This window comes from Typopeltis vanoorti, chromosome 1, assembly GCF_054136105.1.
Source record: "Typopeltis vanoorti isolate ZY-2024b chromosome 1, IOZ_Tvanoo_1.0, whole genome shotgun sequence".
In the NCBI taxonomy this organism is placed as follows: Eukaryota; Metazoa; Arthropoda; class Arachnida; order Uropygi; family Thelyphonidae; genus Typopeltis; species Typopeltis vanoorti.
In genome coordinates this window covers 90448223-90470952 of record NC_143549.1, presented here as the reverse complement: position 1 = coordinate 90470952, position 22730 = coordinate 90448223, and the positions used below count along the sequence as shown (strand labels likewise).

General features: G+C 34.9%; 1 protein-coding gene across 3 annotated transcripts in view; it reads right to left on the bottom strand.

Annotated features, from left to right (window-relative positions):
• The window catches only part of LOC150110194 (katanin p80 WD40 repeat-containing subunit B1-like), a 351290-nt gene that overhangs the window by 197785 nt on the left and 130775 nt on the right, over positions 1–22730 (bottom strand). For all 3 annotated transcript variants that reach the window (XM_090392102.1, XM_090392114.1, XM_090392108.1), the window contains exons 4-6: positions 20130–20230; positions 8297–8338; positions 2306–2389 (exon numbers count right to left, since the gene is read on the bottom strand). In XM_090392102.1, the coding sequence (XP_090248228.1) occupies positions 2306–2389; positions 8297–8338; positions 20130–20230 (227 nt within the window). The remainder of the gene's footprint in view (positions 1–2305; positions 2390–8296; positions 8339–20129; positions 20231–22730) is intronic.

Here is a 22730-nt window from a genome sequence, read left to right as displayed (position 1 = left end):
GTTGGCAGGAAAACGACCCAGAGTAAGACCAAGATATATAGGTGGATTGATACGGTTCAAAATGCCTTAGACGATAGAAATATAAAGATCTAATAATGTTGGAGTCTTTGACAAGTAACAGATTGATTCGGAAGAAAATTGTTGATAGGAAGTTAGTAATGATGTAAATTGTTCATGTAGTACTATCATATCCTGTGCACCCCTTGAGAGTACATGTCAGGAATTTGATGATGATGACTAATCTCTTATTACTTTGAGCTAATATCTGTAGGTAAGTTTGTTTTTACTAACACTATATTTGAATTATATTTCATTCCAATATTTGAATTTATCTTACTCTTATATTTATTTCCTCTAGGATTAAACTTAGTCCTCGTAATAATAAACTTTTTTAGATATGTGTTCTAACCTGTTACAATTATAACATCTAGGAATAAACGTTTCTTGCACTACTTGTTTAGAATCAGATTCAGTATCATTAGGCAACCTATCTGATTTACTACGAGAATTACTTATCTTAAAATCAGCTAACATTTTAAATAAAAAAAACTTTTCTTGACTTTCTAATATAGGATTTTGCTGTTTTCCTCTTTAATAAAAGTTTTAAGTTTCTAATTCATGAGATTCTATGGATTTTGCTTTAGAATTATTTTCTGCATTAACATCCATAATTTGGTTTGAATCCTTAAATTTTTTCCTTAGCATTTCTCCCCTTTTTAATTAATTTAAGATTTTGATTTTCATTTTGGCTATTGCATTACTTGTAGAACTTTTTTGTTTCAAAATGTACTTGTTTGGAATTTGAGGATTAGTATATATCTCTAAGCTTTTCCTCTTTCTCTAACAACTTTATAACATTCCTCTAAATTTTTAATTTTTTTTCTTCTAAACTACTTCCTTTAATTCATGGTCTAAAAGGACCCACTCTAAATTGATGAAATATAGACCATTCTAAATGTGATTTCTCATCAGCTGAGACACTTGGTTTATGAGCTATACTTAGAAACTATTTCTTTATTACCTTGAATGCATTGATATTACTTTAATAAGTTTGGGCTTACATCTCTAACCTTTTGTGAGATTTTTAAAGCACCGTGTCATAAGGTTGATGCTATAACTGTGTGGTTTGTGGACATGAACATCACCATAGATCAGGGCTCTGTGGAGGCCAGTATTCACTGGCTTCCACAGAGCCCTGATCTAAACCCTATTTAACATCTGTGGAATGAACTGGAGTGTCGAGATAGGTCAAGGGAAGTCCACCCCACGGCAGTCCAGGACCTCATTACATGCCTACAGGAAGAATGGTCCAAAATTCCTGCCGATCACTTTCCACTATCATACGCTTGTGGAAATGCTGCACAGCAATCCATCTTAAAGTGAGTACAATCTGTTTGTTCCTCACATTATGGTATCTGAGCACAAATCTTTCCAAGCAATGTATAATTATAAAATATTAGTCTTTTGTAGACTGAAAAGCACATTATATGTTGGAGGAATTAGATAAAATCTGCCCGAGTGTATGGGGTAATGACTGCACTCAATGAAATGAGGGCAGTTGATTAAAATATCTATGATCATTAATACAAAGCCACAATATGGTTAAAGGGTCAGCCCCATCCAAGCACCAACTAAAAAAACACATCTGCATTTTGATACCAGGTAATGTCACTTTCCTTCATGTGATCCATATAGATAATGGATAACAATAGATAGTGTAAACCCTTGTTTCATATCCAATTTAACATAAAACCATCTCTTTGAACCTCCTTCAATTCTAAATGCTAATAGTGCTCAGTACATTTTTAGACCATATAATTGTAGGATTTTGAACAGTTTTTCTTTTCCCCTTGTCATATGCCTTTTCCAGGTGCACCAAACTTAAATCCAGATCTTGTTATATCCCCATGATTTCTCAACTCTGTCTTAAAATCGGATTCTGACAACTCCTGTATGGCCTGCACGCAGCTTTGTTCTCCAAGTTCCTCTTTCACAATTTTTCTTAGCCTCTTCTCAGGTAAGCATCTATAAATCTTACCTGTAATGCTCATTAGGGAAATTCCTCTGCAATTCTCACGCTGTTCTATATCCTTTTTTATAAAATGGTACTATGAGATCTCTATTATAATTATCTGGAATTTGATCTTATAACCATTCCAGCTGATTTTTCACATTTCAGGTTTTTGATGGCATTTTTTACCTTAAATATTGAAGTAGAAATTGCAAACTTTTTCATTAAACTAATGAAAATAAATAAAACAAATTAATCATACAGAAAAAATGAAATACATATGAATCTACACACCTTAACAGTGCCATCATCTCCACCTGATGCAATCCATTTACCATCAGGACTAAATTTCAAACTGTTGACCATTTTACTGTGCCCCTGAAAATTTACAATGATTAATTTCTGGTAATAAACTTACTAGCATTTTAGCATAACTCACTCACTCATTTAATAAGTCTATATTATTACCATTTAAAATGAGGTCCTAAATTGGTTTAAATACTAATAAATAAATAAAAAGATAAATCAACAGAAAGCAGAAAAAATAAATAATAATAATAATAATAAAAGAAAGTCCGTAAATAGAATATACTGAGCATTCTGAGAAATCTGATTTCTGACTTTTTTTCTTTGTATTTTCTAAGAGTACAGGGTAACTAACTTTCTTGCTACAAACTCTTGATACACCGTCTTCTTTTCCCTGACTGCCTTTGAACTTAGAGTTAGCTAGTCTCATACAAAGACTGAAAAGTTTTCTTCTAGAAATTGTGATTGTTAAAGTTATAAAAGAGTAATTGTTACAGAAGATTTAAAGTGCATTTGTCACTTAAAAGAAACAATACTTTTTATCCTGGCATTTGAACAGGAAAGCAGTTTAAAAAATCATAACATCACGCATCAAACATTCTTTTCAGAAAAATAGCGGGTATTCTTATTTGAAACGTATCCCGGTCGGGAAATTTAACGAGAAAAATGTCTCATCAGCATCATCAAATTCCTACCATGTACCCTCAAAGGGTGTACAGGATATGGTGTTCATGATAGGGTGTTCATGTATAGTACTACATGAAAAAAATTACATCATTACTAACTTCCTATCTACAATTTTCCTCCAAATCAGTCTGTTACTTGTCAAGACTCCAACATTATCAGATCTTATATTTCTATCATCTAAGGCACTTTGTACCATATATCAATCCACCTATATCTTGGTCTTACTCTGGGTCGTTTTGCTGCCAGAGTAAGATCCTAGCAGCAAACCTAGAGAGAACACTTGTTTTGCTAATCTTCCTTTGCCCATTCTGTTTAACTGACCATCCCACCTGAGATTAGCTTGACATTATCAGCATCCAGGAATGCTAACGCATTCCAGGATGCTGATAATGTCAAGTTCTTTCCTAATATCCTCGTTTTTAATATGATATTGCCATTGATGCCATCTGTTCACGCCTCTAATCTTTCTCAGGACTCTCATATCTGCGATCTCTAGTCTTTGGTCAAGTGTTTTACTTTTGACCCAGATCTCAGATCCATAAGTTAAAACTGGTTTGAACACCCTCTTGTATACAGAGGGTGTTCATTTAGTGTTCTGACTAATTTCTCTCTTATTCCATATGAATTTATTCAATTGACTTCCCACCATACCAGCTTTGTTGATTCTGTTTCATATCTATTTCTATATTTAATTTACCATCTTCACTAAAAATCGTGTCTAAGTAGCTGAAATGTTTTACTTGTTCCACAGGTTCTCCATTCACAACACAGTTGACATTTTCAATGATTCTGCCTATTTTCATTGTCTTTGTCTTTTTATTGCTGACCTTCATATCATATCTATTACAACAGTTATTCAATTTAGTCAGAGAATCTTGCAGACTTTTTTTTTTAGAATTTAGAATTTATAATTTATAAAATAATTTAAAATTTATTTAGAATTTTAACATCATCCACATAAAGCAAAGAGCTGACATTAACATCTCCAATTTTGATATCTATGTTTAATACCACTTTCCTTCATAATGTGATCCATATAGATAATGAATAACAGAGGGGATAATGTACATCCTTGTCTCACACCATATTTAACATTAAACCATCTTCCTGTACTTCCTTCAATTCTAACTGCTGACTTACAACTCAAATGAAGACTAAGTATTGCTTGATATAATGCCCCATTGACACCATATAACTGTAGCGTATTGAATAGCTTCTCTCTTGGCACCTTGTCATATGCCTTTTCCAAATCGACAAAACTTAAATACAGATCTTTGTAATATTCCCATGCTTTCTCGACTATTTGTCGTAAAGTGAAGATCTGATAATGACAACGTCTATTTGGCCTGAATTCAGCTTGTTCTTCACCCAGCTTTTGAGAATTACAGAATTACCTCTGTAATTCTCACATTCAGTTTTATTTCCCTTTTTATATATGGGTACTATGAGACCTGTACTCTAATCTTCGGGAATTCATCCCTCTGTCCAGGATTTCCGAACAGTGCAGCCACTGTAAGACTTTTATACTACCATACTTCAGCATTTCTGGTCAAATATCAAATCTTCCCAAAATATTTTTGTATGTCTCACAATCATTTCCTACTCTGCTATTTAAATCCCCAACCAGGACTAACTTCTTTTTCATTGTGTCAGTTGATTTTTCTAAAGCCTCAAAAAAATTCCTCCACTTCTACTTTAGTAGAACCTTCTGTGGGACCATAGGCACAAATAAATCTCATTGTCCAGTTCCCCATTCTCATATTTGCCCACATTACTTTACTTGAGACTGACTGCCATTCAAGAAGATTAGCCTCGTATTTTGTGTTGAATATTACGGCTACTCCTTCTTTTCCTTGATTGTCATTGCCTGAATATAACATTTTGTATTTATTGCCCAGAAAGATTTCACCAGTTTTTGTCTTTTTAGTTTCAGTCACCCCTATTATGTCGATCTGGTACTTATCCAATTCCTCAGCTAGCTCAATTTCTTTGCCATTCAGGCTTCTTATGTTGATAGTACCAATCTTTAACTCTGGTGATGTTGAGTTGGGGTGTGCTTTCAGATTTGTTCCAGTAGCTGACTTTTCGCTGTTCGTCCTGGTTCCCTGGTGAAAACAACAGGGGGGCTTGTTTTACCTACCAGGTGACGCCCCAGCCGGCATGAAATTTTGTCATGTTGTACCATCATTTTTTATTTTGGTTTACCCAATAAGAATACAATTTAGTCGGCTAAATCCCAAATTGTCAGTCCATCCTCGTTCGTTCAGTATCCAAATAGATACCCAACAGGGCGCACCACGAGAAGGTGAGGATTGGATATTAGGTCAGAAGCCCTGGTCGGTTCTCCGCATTCCTTTAAAGGCTATGTGGAGGTCTCCTCTCAGTTATACAGCTTTGACCCTTTATCATGGTGTTCAGTTAAACAAAGACAAAAATAGATTTGATCTGAAGATGAATTTGATTTGAGATGTCCACTTGAAAAGCTGCAGACACTTTCCAAAACAATAAACAACACTGTAATTGTCATATGACCAGAGAAAAGTAGTGTTACTCAATGTGATTTTCACACGGAGCTTATTTCCACTTATATAAAATGAACTGTTTGAAGACTATACTTTTTGGAACAACAAAACATTCTTGTAGTTTGTTAAAAATAAAAAATGAAATAAAATAAAATAAAAAAGTAGCCATTGAACGAAAGTGATCATGGAGGTAGTCATGCCGAGTTATAACTCATCAACACAGTCATCCCTCGATTTACATCCGTTCAATTTGCATCCATTCGAAGATACGTACGTGATCCTATAAGGCAGTGGCTCCCACAACCTTTTCCCACTTATGTACCCTTTTAAACCCATTTCTTTCTATAAATTTTACCCTTTGTTTTTAAAATAGTCGTTTTTAAAAACTGACATTTATTGTTCCATTACTAACGTTTTGCATTTTGTTTCCTTTACTTGTTTTTCTGCTATTACCGATTATTTTTCGTGTACCTCTGAATGTTCTCTGAAGTTAGCAATGCTCTCAAAATGGCTGAAGACATGCACCCCAATGTTGAACACTACTTATTAGTAGAAAGGAAAGTACATGATGCATTTGTTTGCTAGAAACAAATTTATGATGAAAAAAAGATGAGGAATAAGCAAAGCACATTGGACATTTTCGTTAAAAAACAAAAGGTTACACTAGAAGAGCTGCAACCTGGTCATTCACAGGCTGCAGCTCTTCTAGTGTAACCTTTTGTTTTTTAATGAAAATGTCTAATGTGCTTTGCTGTAATGAAGGTAATTGTGGAGAAAGATTTGGGTGATTATTTTCGTGTTTTATAGTGGCGCAGTAAAAGCACAGTAGTTTTATAAGGTCTAAAAATTAAAATGACACTATGCATATTAAGGTTAAGTCCCTAACCAATATAACTCTGTTGATTTGATGTATCAACTTATGTCCTGCTGGATGGAACCGAACCCGGACATAAGTCGAGGGATGACTCTTTTATCTTCTTTTAAACTCTCAGCTCCATTTATTACTTACATATGCATATAATGATTTCCTTCTACAGTTCAGCTAGTCTATGCTGCAAAAAAAGGCAGCATTGACTAGCAAATATTATGTTGGATTTTCTGCACTCCAGCTCTTATGTAATCCTAAATTTATCTAGAAATGTGATTACAGGCATTCAGACATCTATCCAAATGATGTTTTAACAAAATGCTCCTGTAATAAAAGTGGCTTCCCCCCACACACACACCACCACAAAAAACTAAAACTGTTAACCTCACAAAACAGAGCTGTGATTGTTCAATATATCAAAAAAAAAAAAAAACAATAATAATAAGTATGCATTTGAGAAGTTAAGCAAAATGGATGATACAAGAGAGAGAGAGGGGGGGGGATACCACTGAAATGAATTTGTATTATTATTGGGATCATTATTAGTGAACAGTTAATGTGTCTCTCTAATTTAATGAACTAATAAATTGCCAAATACCATCTTCTTTCATCATTTCCTCATTTGGCTGAAATGAGGACATGATGAAATTTTTGAATGCTATCCATGCAGCTTGACATGGTGTTTCTTCAGGGTACCTTCCAACAGGTCTCATTACAAATGCTCATTTAATCTTTCATATCTCATTCATTTTCAGGGTAAAAGCCATCTCAGTCTGTAAGCAATGACTGTGTAATTAACAGTGGTAGTTAATTAGTAGCTCTCTTGACTGTCTTTTTCTCTTTTTCCTGCTGCAGTATCTATTACAATCTAAGATTTTTCTAAGAATTTTGTTTTCAAAGCTATTTTAATGAAATAACAAAAAATTTTTTTGTTTCTGTTATATAAATATTGTCGTGCATTTTTTTAAAAATTAAATTTCAAGTTAAATTTCTGAATTTATAGTCAGATTTATGGGTTTTTTTTTACTATTTATGATTATGGCTTATTTCAATTTTATACCCTATTTGACATTTCAGTATTGCAAAATGTTTCCATTTGTTATAATATAGTGTTCTATTTTTCCTTTTTTTTGTTGTGTTGGTTTTTGAAAGGAAGTGTTCATTATTCTTATGTTATTTCCTCAAGCAATTATATCTTTCCTGTATCATTCATTTAAAGTAAGTTAAATGAATGATACAGGAAATGATACAGGCTTGTCATGGTCAAATAACATGGCTTCATATATGCAACCATACCCTGATAGTCACGTTGCCTCTATGCAGATTTTCCATTTTCTCAAGAAGACAAAATCTTCCACTCCCATAACAAATTGGACAGCTTTCCTTCAGCCAAGGGAAAGCTATCCAATTAACCATAAGCAAATAATCATCTCAGGCTGGAAGAACCTATTAAAGGTTCTTCCAGTCTAAGATGGGATTTGAACACAGATCTTACTAGCCAAAGGACATTATTTCTAATGACTCGGCAACAGATATACAAAATTTTCAATTTCTGTTATTTGTTTCTTTTTCTACATAGGATTTAGAAATATCTATGATTACGAAATGTTTATCTTTGTCAGATATCCTTAATATTTTCATACATTTATTCCCCTTGAACTCCATATTCATTCCAGAAAATTTCACTGCATATGAACTTAAAGAAACTGGATCTATTATTATTTTCTTTTTTTTTTTTCATATTTTACCTCAATCACTAAGATCTGTTTAGTGCTTGGAAACTATTTTGATTTTTAATCAGCACATGGATAAGTGATTTTAGAGATGCAACTTATCCTCTGAAAGGTTTCATTTTTTTAGCATAACAAAATAAGCCAACTTTTGAAAATCAGTTTTTCTCACCTTATATGTATATATACATCCTTTCCTTCTGGTATCCCAAAGCTAGAATAAAAAATACACAAATTAAACCTACAAAGCATACATATCTGAAACTGATGACATGAAATTTTTAATATATTTTAATATAATTTATCCTCCTCTCCACAATAACTAAATGCACTTATTTTATTATTAATATATCTTATAAATAAAAGAATGAAGATTCTGCTTGATTTGGGACATTCTACACTGCAGCATCACTCAAATATGAGCAAGCACAAGATATCCGAGAAGACTGATGATTAATTTGAAGCTATGTGCAGAGCATGCTGTTGAAAAATCTCCTTCTCTCCTTCCCATTTGTCATTTTCACTGCATATGAACTTAAAGAAACTGGATCAACATTCTTGTTTAATAGTCCAGACATTTCCCATAATATTTCTGAATTTGATTTTCTTGGAATGAATAAATCTATATATGATATGAATCAGGAAAATTTCATTTATATATCTCACTTAACATGAGTTTTTTTTTAATGAAATGAAAGATCAGCTTCTTCAAAACAGCAATTGTCTTGCTCTCCCATTGAGTTATTCATAGGAACAGCACCACAAGAAAGAAATGATTTACTGTAGAGCAGGAACAAAATCAACAACTGCTAATTCTGGATATTACGTAAAAAGAACTAAAAGACACTTGAACTATGTATTCGGTGTACATACCACAAAATTCAGCAGCTATTTATACAAATCATAAAATAAGAAGGGGTGCTTAAGGGTCAAAGCTGTATAACTGAGAGGAGACCTCCACATAGCCTTTAAAGGAATGAGGAGAACCGACCAGGGCTTCTGACCTAATGTCCAATCCTCACCTTCTCGTGGTGCACCCTGTTGGGTATCTACTTTGATACTGAACGAACGAGGATGGGCTGGCAATTTGGGATTTAGCCAACCAAATTGTATTCTTATTGGTTAAACCAAAATAAAAAATGATGGTACAACATGACAAAATTTCATGCCGGCTGGGGCGTCGCCCGGTTAAACAAGACCCCCGTTGTTTTCGCCAGGGAACCAGGGCGAACAGCGAAAAGTCAGCTACTGGAACAAATCTGAAAACAAACCCCAACTCAACATCACCAGAGTTAAAGATCGGTACTATCAACGTAAGAAGCCTGAATGGCAAAGAAATGGAGCTAGCTGAGGAATTAGATAAGTACCAGATCGACATAATAGGGGTGACTGAAACAAAAAAGACCAAAACTGGTGAGATCTTTCTGAGCAATAAATACAAAATGTTATATTCAGGCAATGACAATCAAGGAAAAGAAGGAGTAGCCATAGTATTCAACACAAAATACGAGGCTAATCTTCTTGAATGGCAGTCAGTCTCAAGTAGAGTAATGTGGGCAAATATGAGAATGGGGAACTGGACAATGAGACTTATTTGTGCCTATGGTCCCACAGAAGGTTCTACTAAGGTAGAAGTGGAGGAATTTTTTGAGGCTTTAGAAAAAGCAACTGACACAATGAAAAAGGAAAAGTTGGTCCTTGTCGGGGATCTAAATAGTAGAGTAGGAAATGATTGTGAGACATACAAAAATATTTTGGGAAAATTTGGAGAAAAGAGCAAAGCTAATAATAATGGCAAATATCTGTTGGATTTCTGCTCAGGACATGGACTGGTTATTACTAACACCATGTTCCAACATAAAAATGTGCACAAATTCACATGGAGAGAAGAGGCTAGGAATAAGAAAAGTCTCATTGACTATGTTATTGTTGATAGTGATGTTTTCTCCCTGGTGCAGGACACCAGAGTGTACAGAGGATTTGAAATTGGAAGTGATCACTATTTAGTCTTGAGCAGGATAAAATTGAATTTCATATTGAAAAGAATAACATGTAAGAAAGTTTTAAAGCGAATAAAAGTTGAACAGCTCTCAGATGTGAACTGTAGACTAAAATACAGAAATATTATTGAAAAGAAAATGAAAGAGTTTGAGAACAGGAATCAAACCTTGGAGATTCAGTGGCAAACTCTGAAGGAAACATTGATTGATTCTGCCAGAGAGGCATGTGGTGAGGTTGTGTGCAAGGATAAAAAAATCAGAACTCCCTGGTGGACACAGGAAGTTAAAGAGGCAGTGAAGGAAAAGAAGAAAGCATATCAAAAGTTCCTGGCAAATAAGTCAGCTTTTACTCTTACAGAATACAGAGACAAATGTAAGAAAGCTAAACAGTGTGTAAAACTAGCTAAACAAAAGTCATGGGAGGACTTTGGCAAGAATATAGAAAATAAATATCAAGAAGGTGGCAAAATATTCTGGAGGTTGTTGAAGAAGCTTAGGAATGGAGGAAAGGGTGCTGTAAAAGGAATTAGAGATGATAAAGATGAAATGAAAACAGGAGAAAAAGATATCCTTGAAGTATGGAGTAATTACTTTGAAAAACTGCTAAATCAAACAAGCAGTGATGACAGCACAGTGATAAAAAACACTGACCAGGCATGCAGTCAGGAATACATATCCATACTTGAAGTAGAAAAAGCCATCAAAGGCTTAAAATGTGGAAAGGCAGCAGGAGTAGATGATATTCGACCAGAAATGCTGAAGTATGATGGTATAAGAGTCTTACAGTGGCTGCACTGCATAGTTCAGAAAGCCTGGACAGAGGGACGAATTCCCGATGATTGGAGTAGAGCTCTCATAGTACCCATATATAAAAAGGGAAATAAAACTGAATGTGAGAATTACAGAGGTATTTCCCTACTGAGTGTTCCTGGCAAGATCTATGCAAGTATACTTGAGAAACGGTTGAGAAGAATTGTGGAAGAAAAGCTTGGTGAAGAACAAGCTGGATTCAGGCCAAATAGAGGCTGTCAGGATCAGATCTTCACTTTACGACAAATAGTCGAGAAAGCATGGGAATATAACAAAGATCTGTATTTAAGTTTTGTCGATTTGGAAAAGGCATATGACAAGCTGCCAAGAGAGAAGCTATTCAATACGCTGCAGTTATATGGTGTCAATGGGGCATTATATCAAGCAATACTTAGTCTTTATTTGAGTTGTGAGTCGGCAGTTAGAATTAAAGGAAGTACAGGAAGATGGTTTAATGTTAAATCTGGTGTGAGACAAGGATGTACATTATCCCCTCTGTTATTCATTATCTATATGGATCACATTATGAAGGAATGTGGTATTAAACCTGATATCAAAATTGGAGATGTTAATGTCAGCTCTTTGCTTTATGCGGATGATGTTATACTTCTAAATAAATCCGCTAGAAGTCTGCAAGATTCTCTGACTAAATTGAATAGCTGTTGTAATAGATATGGTATGAAGGTCAGCAATAAAAAGACAAAGACAATGAAAATAGGCAGACTCATTGAAAATGTCAACTGTGTTGTGAATGGAGAACCTGTGGAACAAGTAAAACATTTCAGCTACTTAGGCACAATTTTTACTGAAGATGGTAAACTAAATATAGAAATAGACAACAGAATCAACAAAGCTGGTATCGTGGGAAGTCAATTGAATAAATTCATATGGAATAAGAAAGAAATTAGTCGGAAAACTAAATTAGCTGTATACAAGACTGTGTTCAAACCAATTTTAACTTATGGATCTGAAAGCTGGGTCAGAAGTAAAACACTTGACCAAAGACTAGAGACCGCAGATATGAGAGTCCTGAGAAAGATTAGAGGCGTGAACAGATGGCATCAATGGCAATATCATATTAAAAATGAGGATATTAGGAAAGAACATGACATTGTCAGCATCCAGGAATGCGTTAGCAGAGCTAATCTCAGATGGTATGGTCACTTAAATAGAATGGGAGAGGAAAGATTAGCAAAACAAGTGTTCTCTGCCAGGTTGGCAGGAAAACGACCCAGAGGAAGACCGAGATATAGGTGGATTGATACGGTACAAAGTGCCTTAGACGATAGAAATATAAGATCTGATAATGTTGGAGTCTTGACAAGTAACAGACTGATTTGGAGGAAAATTGTAGATAGGAAGTTAGTAATGATGTAATTTTTTCATGTAGTACTGTCATATCCTGTACACCCCTTGAGGGTAAATGGCAGGAATTTGATGATGATGATGATAAAATAAGAAATTTATTATACATAGCAAAAGAATAACAGCAATACAAGTGAGTTCAGAATTTTTCATACTGATATGTAATATCTGTACTCAGTCAAATCTCTGGTTGTGGAAGGCCGATCCACTTGGAACAATTAAAAGATGTTCCACAATTTCTATTTCACCACACTTGCAGAGATCTGAATTTTTCATATAAACAAATTTTTTGAATATAGGCGTGGATTTCTTTTTCTTTCTTGGTGCATAACCTGTTCAGGCTCTTCCAAGGATTCCAAGGTTAGATGCGTGTCAGGTGGTAGTAGCTCTTCTGACAGTGGCAGTTGTACCTCATTCTAAGTATATGTCATCAAGTGATTTTTTTTTTTTTTTGCAAGCTAGTTTGGTAGTTGCTACTATATAGTTCTATAGAATACAATGCTACTGCACAAGATGACTGTTTGGCTGGATTTTATCCATACATTGGATGTCTGTAATCACACAGCTGATGTAAGCAGTTTTCATTATGAGAACAGTTCTAGTAGCAGTGGGTTATACCAGTAGGCTCGTAGATCAGCCACCTTTACTGGTTTTTAGCAGTTTGTGATTTGACTGCAAACTTTGTAGTCTTTGTAGGTTGCTGTTCTTGCACTAACTTACCTTGTTTTCTCTGTTTTTTCAATTTCTGAATTCTGTCAGATATATAGCATACTTTTGCTTTCATCAGGCTGTTATTATTATTTATTATTATTATTATTATTTCGGGCGACTCCAGGGAGTCCTTAAACTCATCGAGGGAGGCCCTAAACATCATGTCCACACAACTATACAACATTCTCACAGTATCTATCATACCTTGCCTCGAACTCGCTCACCATCATAGCACCCACAACAGACTCTGGCAGCTTATTCCACTCATTTACCACTCTAAAAGTAAAGAACCCAACTCATAACCACACTCTTGCCCAGCTTCCATAGTGTCCCCTAGTTCTCCCGCCACCAGTCCTGATCTCAAAAATACCCTCTGAATTAATCCTATAGAATCCCTTTAGCAATTTGAATGTCTCAATCATATTTCCCCTTTTCCGCCTATCAACAAGTTTCTGCAACCCACAAATCTTCAACCTGTTCTCATATGGTTCATTCCACAGACCTGCTATCATCTTAGTCACTTGCCTCTGGATCCTCTCCACCTCCTCCCCATCAAGAAGGAACTGAGATGACCAAATCTGGGCACAGTAGTCGAGATGAGGTCTTATCAAGGCTCAGTACAGAGGAACAATAACTTACTTGTCTCTGCTTGTCAAAGTATTTTTCAACAACCAAGTGAGTTGATGAGCTGATTTAGACACTTTTGCAATGTGCCCCCTAAACTTCATCTCCCTATCCACCAACACTCCCAAGTCCCTGGCTTCATCAATCTCCTGGAGTACAGTTCCACCAATGTGGCATACTGCTGTTAATTTTTTCACCCACAAATGCATAACCTTACATTTTGTCACATTAAATTGACATCCATTCTCCTTAGCCCAGAACTCCAATCTATCTAAGTCATCCTGCAAGATTTTGACATCTTCTGCATTCACTATCGCCCTATCCCAACTATGCATCATCCACGAGCAAATGAACTGTTCCACTTAGATTCTTCCCTATATCAATAATGAACAGATTAAACAGCAGTGGTCCAAGAACAGAACCCTGCGGCACACCACTAGTCACAGGCCGTCTTTTGGACTCTACTCCTGAATAAACTACTCTTTGATATCTCTCCATCAACCACCCACCTATCCATCTCACCAACCCTATATCCATTCCCATATGTTGTAGTTTACGGATTAGAATTCCATGTGGTATCCTGTCAAATGCCTTTGCCAGGTTGAGCAGTATCACTGTAAACTCATTACCCTTATCCAGTTCAGCCGTCACCTTGTTATAAAACTTGAGCAAGTTACTGAGGCATGATCTACCCTTCACAAAGCCATGCTGTTCCCTGTACAGTATCTCATTTTTATCAATCCATTCCTGTATTTTTCCCTTGACTACTTTCTCCAAGACCTTGACAACGACTCCTGATATGCTGATCGGTCGGTAATTTGCAACCGTAGTCTTGGATCCTCCTTTATGCAGTGAAACTAAACTATTTTCCCCTCTTTCCACACCTTCGAGACTAAACCAGACCCGAGACTCAGATTAAACAACATGGTCAAAGGCACTGATAATTCTTTAGCCTCTTCACGTAAGACCTGTGCCGGCATACCATCCAATCCCACAGATGTATTCACATTAAGGTTCTCTACTTCATTCATCACAATTCCCATATAAACTAATGGTTCCTTCATTTTTTCAATGTCACCACCTGGATGATATACTTTTGCAAAGTATGCACTCAGTAACTCCACTACATCGACTGATTCAGTGACCTCCTTACCATCGTCATTCCTTAAAATCATTTTGCCATGTACAGTATTTTCCTTGCTTGCAGCATATTGAAAGAACTGTTTGGGATTCTCTTTAGCTTGCATAGCTAGTTTCCTTTCATAATCCACTTTTGCTTTTTTTACCACACTCGTTACCCTTCTGGCCTGCACTTTATACCGTTCGTGTGCCTGCAGGTTACCCCTTTCTTTAAATTCCCTCCACAGTTGTTTCTTTTTTTGCAGCTCAAGTTTAATGGTGTTATTCATCCATTTTACCCCTACTTGTTTTACTATTCGGACCTTAGGTATACAATCAGCCTTAACCTCCTGTTAGTTCTGTTAGAATCGATGTTAGTTCTGTCAGCATCACAGCTGGCACATGAGAGAGAGAGACTTACCCGAGTTTTGGCTGGATTAGCATGCAGGAAATTTTTGTTACAATAAATTGCCAGGTTTTTAATTTAAATCATGCTAATTTAAATCATAATGATGGCTGATATGCTGAAAGTATGAGATATTCTTATTCTGAGCAACAGCAATTATTATTTAATCTGAAATGAAAATGCATTTTCTAAATTACCATCCAACCATAAAACAAACTAGACAATAACTAAGAAAATTTAATTACTTCCTATATTTGGCAGGAGTTAAATTGGCAGCTTAAGGGATTAATACACTAGTATTTCTCATATGAGATACAGGATGACTACGTCACTCTGTATATCTTTGTTACTGAAGTGTGCCTGCATGTATGTGTTCAATACCAGTGCATTAATCCCTGAAGATGCCAATTTAATTTTGGCAAAATATAGAAAGTAATAATAAAATATTTTTAGTTATCATATCTATGTTGTCAATTTCCTAAAATAACAGGATGCTGGAGAATCAATGTAAAAGCCTAAACACCAGGATCTATTATTGAATAGTAACAGGATTTTCTGAATAAATGTTGAAATGGAAAAAAAAAAATCATTTCATGCTGGAAACTTCCCAAAGTCATGGAATTTAAAAGGATTCCCTCCTACCACCCCCTCTCTCTTTTTGATATCATCTGTGAACAGAAAATTTGATTTCTTAATAAAGTTTTAATTTCAAAATAGAAAGGAGCCAGATGGAGCCAATTCTGGTAAGCACAATAGGAATTCTGGGATGAAATGATATTTTTTTTTCCCATTTACACATTTATTCAGAAAATCCTGTTACCATTGATCCTCATTTCTTCTAAAAAAAATGATCTTCAATGAGATTTTTCTGGAGGTTTCTTTATGCCCAATTCCATTCCACAATAAGCTTATAAGTAACTGTTATTATTTTCTGCCTCTCGATAATCAATAGTATTGTCTCTTGAGAAACTCAGAAATCTCACCTATTCATTATTATCATCACGTGACACTACCAGGGAGTCCAAAGACTCATCGAGGGAGGGCACCTGCTCTCCAACTTTGTCTCCGCCATTTAAATACATCAACGCCATCTACCACCACCACCACCACTAGCATTTTCACAGACAATCACAAACATCCATCCCCACAGTGGGATTTGAACCCGCACCCTTTTCACTGGAGAGCAGGTACACTAACCACTCAGGCCAGCAGACAGAATTTATATACTTTAAGTACAATTATTTGTTGTTATGTTCCATTGAACTGGTTTAACACCTGATGATTCTATGAACATAGGCTCTCCATTCAGATCTGCCCCTGGCCATATCTTTCAGAATTTCCAGGCGTATTTCAATTGCTTCTTTAACTCCATCCATTCATCTAATTCTTGGTCTTCCTCTTCTCCTGCTTCCATCAACTTTAGCAAGCATCATCTTAACCAGACTCATTTGCTTGCATAATATGTCCGAAGTACGACAAGTATGACAATTTTTGCATGATGATCATAGTTTTGATGAGGCAATCTGGCTTTATTGTCTATCACTGACTTATTGGTTTGCTTTGCAGTCCATATTCTTAGTAAGCAATTCCAAATGCATAATTCAAATGCATCTATCTTCCTTCTTTCACAGAGCCCAACTTTCACATCCATACAGTACCACAGGAAATACCATTGATTTCACGATTCTGATTTTTGTTGCGAGGCTAATATCTTTATCTTTAAAGATCTTGCTTAAATTGCTTAAAGATCTTGCTTTCTTCATTACAATACCCATCTTTATCAAATCAGGATCCTAGGAGCCCAAAATTGTTAACTACTTCCATTTTTCTCCCAATTTACTTCAAAATCATTAAGTTCACATGATGCCATAACTTTTCTTTTTGAGGTTAAATTTAAGGCCATATTTAGCACTTTCTTCTTTAACTTTCATAATAAGTTCCTCCAAATCTTCTTTGCATTCTGCTAGCAAAGGTGGTATCATCTGCATACCTCCAATTATTAATATTTCTTCCACCAATTTTAATTCTAACCAAAGACTCCTCCAGCCCTGCCATTCTTAAAATGTACTCGCTGTACAAGTTAAACAGGTATGGAGATAAAATACATCCTTGTTGCACCCCTTTACCTATTGTGAAATACTCAGTTTCTCCAAGATCTGTTTGGACAGTAGCTTCTTGTTCATAATAAAGATTCCTCAGAAGGATAATGAAATGCTCTGGTATTCCCAATGTTCTTAACACATTCCACAGAGTCAAAAGCCTTACTATAGTCAAGGAAATAAAGGTAGACATTCTTTTGATATTCCTGTGCTCTTTCTATCATCCATCTTGCATTGGTGATCTGATCTCGTTCCTCTGCCTTTTTGAAATCCTGCCTGTTCATCTGGCATTTCTCTCTTCATGAATGGATCCAGTCTTTTCTGAATGATCATAAGACTTTACTTGCATGAGAAATTAGTGCCTATAGTTCTGTAATTTTTGCACTCTCTCTTGCATCGCATTTCTTCAATAAAGGTATATAAACTGATTTTTTCCATTCCTAGGCCATGGAGTTGTGATCCAAATTTCTTGACATAGAGCTGTTAAAATTTTAATTGCCTCTTCTCCCAGTGCTTTGAGCACCTCAACAGGTATTCCCATCCCCTTCTGATGCTTTCTTACTGGATAGCTGTTGCAGTGTCCACTTCACTTCACTCTCTAGTGGTACTGGCTCCTGTGCATAATCCTGCTCTCAAATTTCTCAGTAAATTTGTCAATATTGCCACTTCGGTGCTAAAGTTTCTTGAAAAGATCTCTTGTTTTTCCTTTCTTGTTTTGGTCTTCTATTTGTTGGCATTCCTGGTTGAAGTATTTTTCCTGGTCTTTTCTGGCTTGTCATTGAAATGCATTCAAATGCCGTACTTCCTGCAAATTTCCTGTGGCCTTCATTTTCCTCCTTTCCTGAGCAGTTTTGATGACATCTTCTGACAGGCATTTAGACTTCTTCTTACAAACTGTTGGAATATTCGTCTTTGCTTCTGTTTTAACTATATATCTTTAATCTCTTTCCATAGTTCACCTGGTTCTCTTTCACACAATTGAGCATATTGGATCTGTTCTGTATACTAATATTGTATTTGGCCAGTATGTTTCCAAGATCATATCTGATTGACATTTGTGTCATTTTTCAATTTCTGCAATTTCACATGTATTATAACCACCAATAATTCATGGTCTGTTCCACGGTCTGCACCTGGAAAAGTCTTAACAGACTGAATTGCACTTCTGCATCTTCCTTGTCCAAGTGTATATAGTCAATTTGATTTCTGCATTGTCCACAGATGATATCCATGTGTACAATCACTGTTTGTGTTGTTTAAAACAAACAAAGTATAATGCTTAAAAACTATAGCAAGTTCACAGACTCCTACAGCAAGCTCATAAACTTGACGCAGTTTGAAATTATCTGAATGGTATATTGTTATTGGAAGTTTTTCCACTTGATAATACTAAAATTAAAGATATCAAGAAATTATATACTTGGTTTAATCCTTTATCCAAGTAAAAGCAAACAAAGTTTGCACCTGAAGTATTTTCAGGAGTGGGGCAACTCATATATAGAAGCTAATGACTCCATATCAACTTGCCTTAGTATATGCATAGCAGTAATAATGCACAGCATTGTACATGTCTATAAGGATATGTGCTTTGCATTATGGGATACTAAGGCAAGTGATATGAAGTCATTAGCTTCTATATACGAATTGCCCGAGTTGTCTTGAAAATACTTCAGGTGCAAACTTTGCGTGTTTACACTTGGATAAAGGTTTAAACCAAGTATATAATTTCTTGGTATCTTTAATTTATAGTGTATGGTTATTATTCTCGTATAATTCCATAGTTAATATCAATCTGATAATGTAATCTATTTCTCCCTTTAAAGACTCATATTTGCATTTGTTGTTTTAAAATATGCTTAAACATGTGTAACATATAAATAAACACAATGATAAACATAATTAATAAATTTTCAAGGTGACAATATGACTTAATTTAGGTGTTTAAAGTCTTAAGGTTTACACGTAAGGAGCACATAAAATTTATGTTAACTGAAGGCCTAGTTGTCAAGTGAATAACATTACTGCTTTTTATATTGCAAGCTTGAATCCCTCTGTATGAATGTTTGTGAATATATTTTAAGTGATGGGTGAGTTTCACTGCCTGGTGAAAGACCTTGCATCCTTGAAGCCCTTAAGTGAATTAAAGAAATACTTTTCTTTAGAGCAATGTATTCCAATTATTTAACTCCTGGTTCACTGTCAGTGCTAATATCATAATGGTTTTCTACTTTTCACATGTAGGAATGGCTAAAAAAAACTGATTTTTTTGGAAGTAAAAGGCTACAAGAAGGTCATTTAATTTTCTTCAGGGAGGGAGGATTAACGAGCAAGTTAATTTATCCTGAAATTTCGGTTCCTCTGTCCTGAAAATATGTAAAATATAAAATTCCATATATAAACTCCTGTTGAGCAACAATTTTATTTTTTATATATGAGTGGGGACAAAGGAATGATAAAAACCTATACAATAGAATAAATAAAATATGCTGAAGAGGTTTATTCATTACAATTTCAGAATTTTAATGAAGTTATGAAATGGTAATCTATAAGCTAACTTTTTTTCTTTCTTTCTTTCTTGTAACATACATCCCATCCATGAAAGATTGCAAACTTACGCATTTTTACCAGAGATAAGTTAAGAGTTATGTCATTTGGAAATCATTGAAATCCCAAACATGAAACTGTTTTAAACCATCAAAAGCCTCCAAAATAAGCAGAAAGTGCATTTACTAACATTCATGCCAAAGCGAAATTTAAACCCACAGCTTATTGGATGGAAATGAGCCACATCATCAACTTTAACAACCTAGGCCAGCTATCTAAAATAATAAAATTATATTTTTTTTTTCTTTCTGCATAACATATGCACACCTTTATGTTTGTATCGGAAGATCCTGAAGCTATAAAATCTCCATAAGGATGGAAGTCCAAACATTTAACATTTGCTTTATGCCCTGTTAATGTCCTCATAACTGAAAGTATAAATTAATTCATTTATTAGTTGATATTAGTAAAATATTTGTTATGCAGCTATGAAGCAACAATAAAAGAATAAAATAAATTTCATCAAATTACACAAAAACCCTTTAAATCAATGATTAAAAAACTGCGTACTCAAGATAATAGGATTTGGACTTATATTATATTCAAAAATTGCAAAAACTTTGATAGTGTCTATGACTCTGCAATTCTAGGCCAAGATCATCCTCACTCCTCCAGTTTTCTTTTCAATTACACTGCATCATTTTTTTTCGTTGATAACATGTATCTAATAATGTTCATCTCTCAAATGCTCATTAAAATGTAGCGATAGTAAAATGTAGCATGTAGTTAATACTTTATGAATAACAGTTTTAATGAAAAAAAAAGAACAAGTGAATACCTATAATTGAACCAAAAATTTAAAAGTTGCATCATGTTTTATAAAGAACTTTTATAAAGAATGTGGAACATCTTTATTGCATTCAATAAAGATGCTCTGCAGTATGGAAACAAAAAGTAATCATGTAACACACATACACACACCTCCACACTGGCTGAGAATAGGCTACAAAGTGGGGTCTGATTCTGATGATCGCATACATCGAAAAGGTTGCAAGTCAGACATCACAATATGAACAAAATAAAAAAGATATAGTAACAATTAACATGCTGAATGCTAAAAACGTGCAAGCTTGTTTTTATTATATTTTTAATAATTTCTACTCTTGATTAGTAAAATAATACAGTTTACAAATTATAAAATGACTGTATACAGTATTGCACTGTAATAAATAATGAAATATAATCTTCAAATGTGCTGCTTTATTAATTAGATGATTAAGGAGAGTCTAAGTCATCAACAACAAATTCAAGAACTGCAACAATATATATTCTGGTGGTGGTTCACTATACACATAATTTGTGGAAGGTTTAAGGTGATCTTCAGGATGGGGGAGCAGAATGGGCTTTTTTTAAAAATATGTGCATTATGTCCAACTTAATCTACAGTGTTTGCTAGTTCTTTTCTGCATAAATGTCTCTGTGGCAAGCAATTACAGCTTGCATCATTCTAACTACATTGCTAAATCTCTCAATGTTGAGGTCCATTTCCTATAAAAACAGAATTTCCTTATTAACAAGTTGCCTGTGTCATTTTTTTTTTCATTATAAACTTAGATATGTTTGGCTTCTTATTCTTCTGTTGCTTTTTTTTCTTCTTCTTTCAACTTTCTCTATTTCCATACAGTGTTCATTTGAGAGCTCTTTTTCCAAAGAGTCTACCAAATGCTCTTCTACTTCTTCATTTTCACCCTACAAATACTTATAGAACTTTTCAGCTGATTTAAGGGTGAAATTAAATAGAAAAGGTTACAAGAGAGAATGACTTCTTGTAAGACTTTGTCTGCCAAATCCTGTGAATATATGGTGTATTTTCAGCAGCTTCTTCCAAACCCCATTCAAACACACTATGTAAGATATATTCCTGCAAAGTCTCTGAGGGTTTCTCAAACTCAGCAGCATCAAAAGCCTTAGCAAAAAAAAGAAGCAAATGCATTGAAGGCAGCACTAACAACCTTGGTCCATGGATTGCAGGAGTGATGTGGTATTCAGTGAATGTGTTAATGGGATGGTGCCATTGTAACTAGAGAACTGATCCTTCAACAAATCCAGAGATCCTGGATTTGTTAGTCAATTTCCTCTCAGACATATATGAATTATTCAAATTTACAGTGCATGCTAGTTATTTTGCAAGGGAAGATAAACAAATAACCAGATGGGAGAGCTATGGGCTTTCCCTTGAGCCAATTTCTACATAGAACACTTAAAAATCCAAGCAACGAATACAGACTCAAACCAGTGGTTTGGCTGCACTATGTTGACAATGCGTTTGCCATGGTCCAGACACATTAGATACATTTTAGTGGATTTAAATAGCAAACACTCTAAAATCCAATTCAATGGAACAGGAAGTTAATGACTGTTTGCTCTTCTTAGATACACTAATCACACACCTTCCTGATGAACAATTATCTTTTTCTGTTTATAGAAAAACTTACACATACAGGGAGATATTTGCACAAACAATCACACTATCATCCAGCCCAACAATATGATATCCTAAAAACACTAGAGCCAGGGCTATCTGTTCCGATGACAACACTCTCTTACCCTTGAACTCACTTCCATCACACCCTTTTTTGTCAATGGCTATAATCTCCAAAGAATAGGTAAAATACTAAATGCTCCCTGGAAATCTCAAAATACTCATTGGTCAATACTCAAAGCTACAGCAAAACTGTTACTATCTCATACATTTAGGGCACATCTGAAAGATATCTAGAGTGCTTAATGAATATCATTGGGAGTGTCTCTATCTACCATCATCCCTAAGTGGTGGTAGAGAGAGTTTAGAGGACATACTGCTAAGGTAGCATATAAGATTATTTGGCAAGTAAAGAACACATTGAGATAAGGAAGTTGTAATTCCTC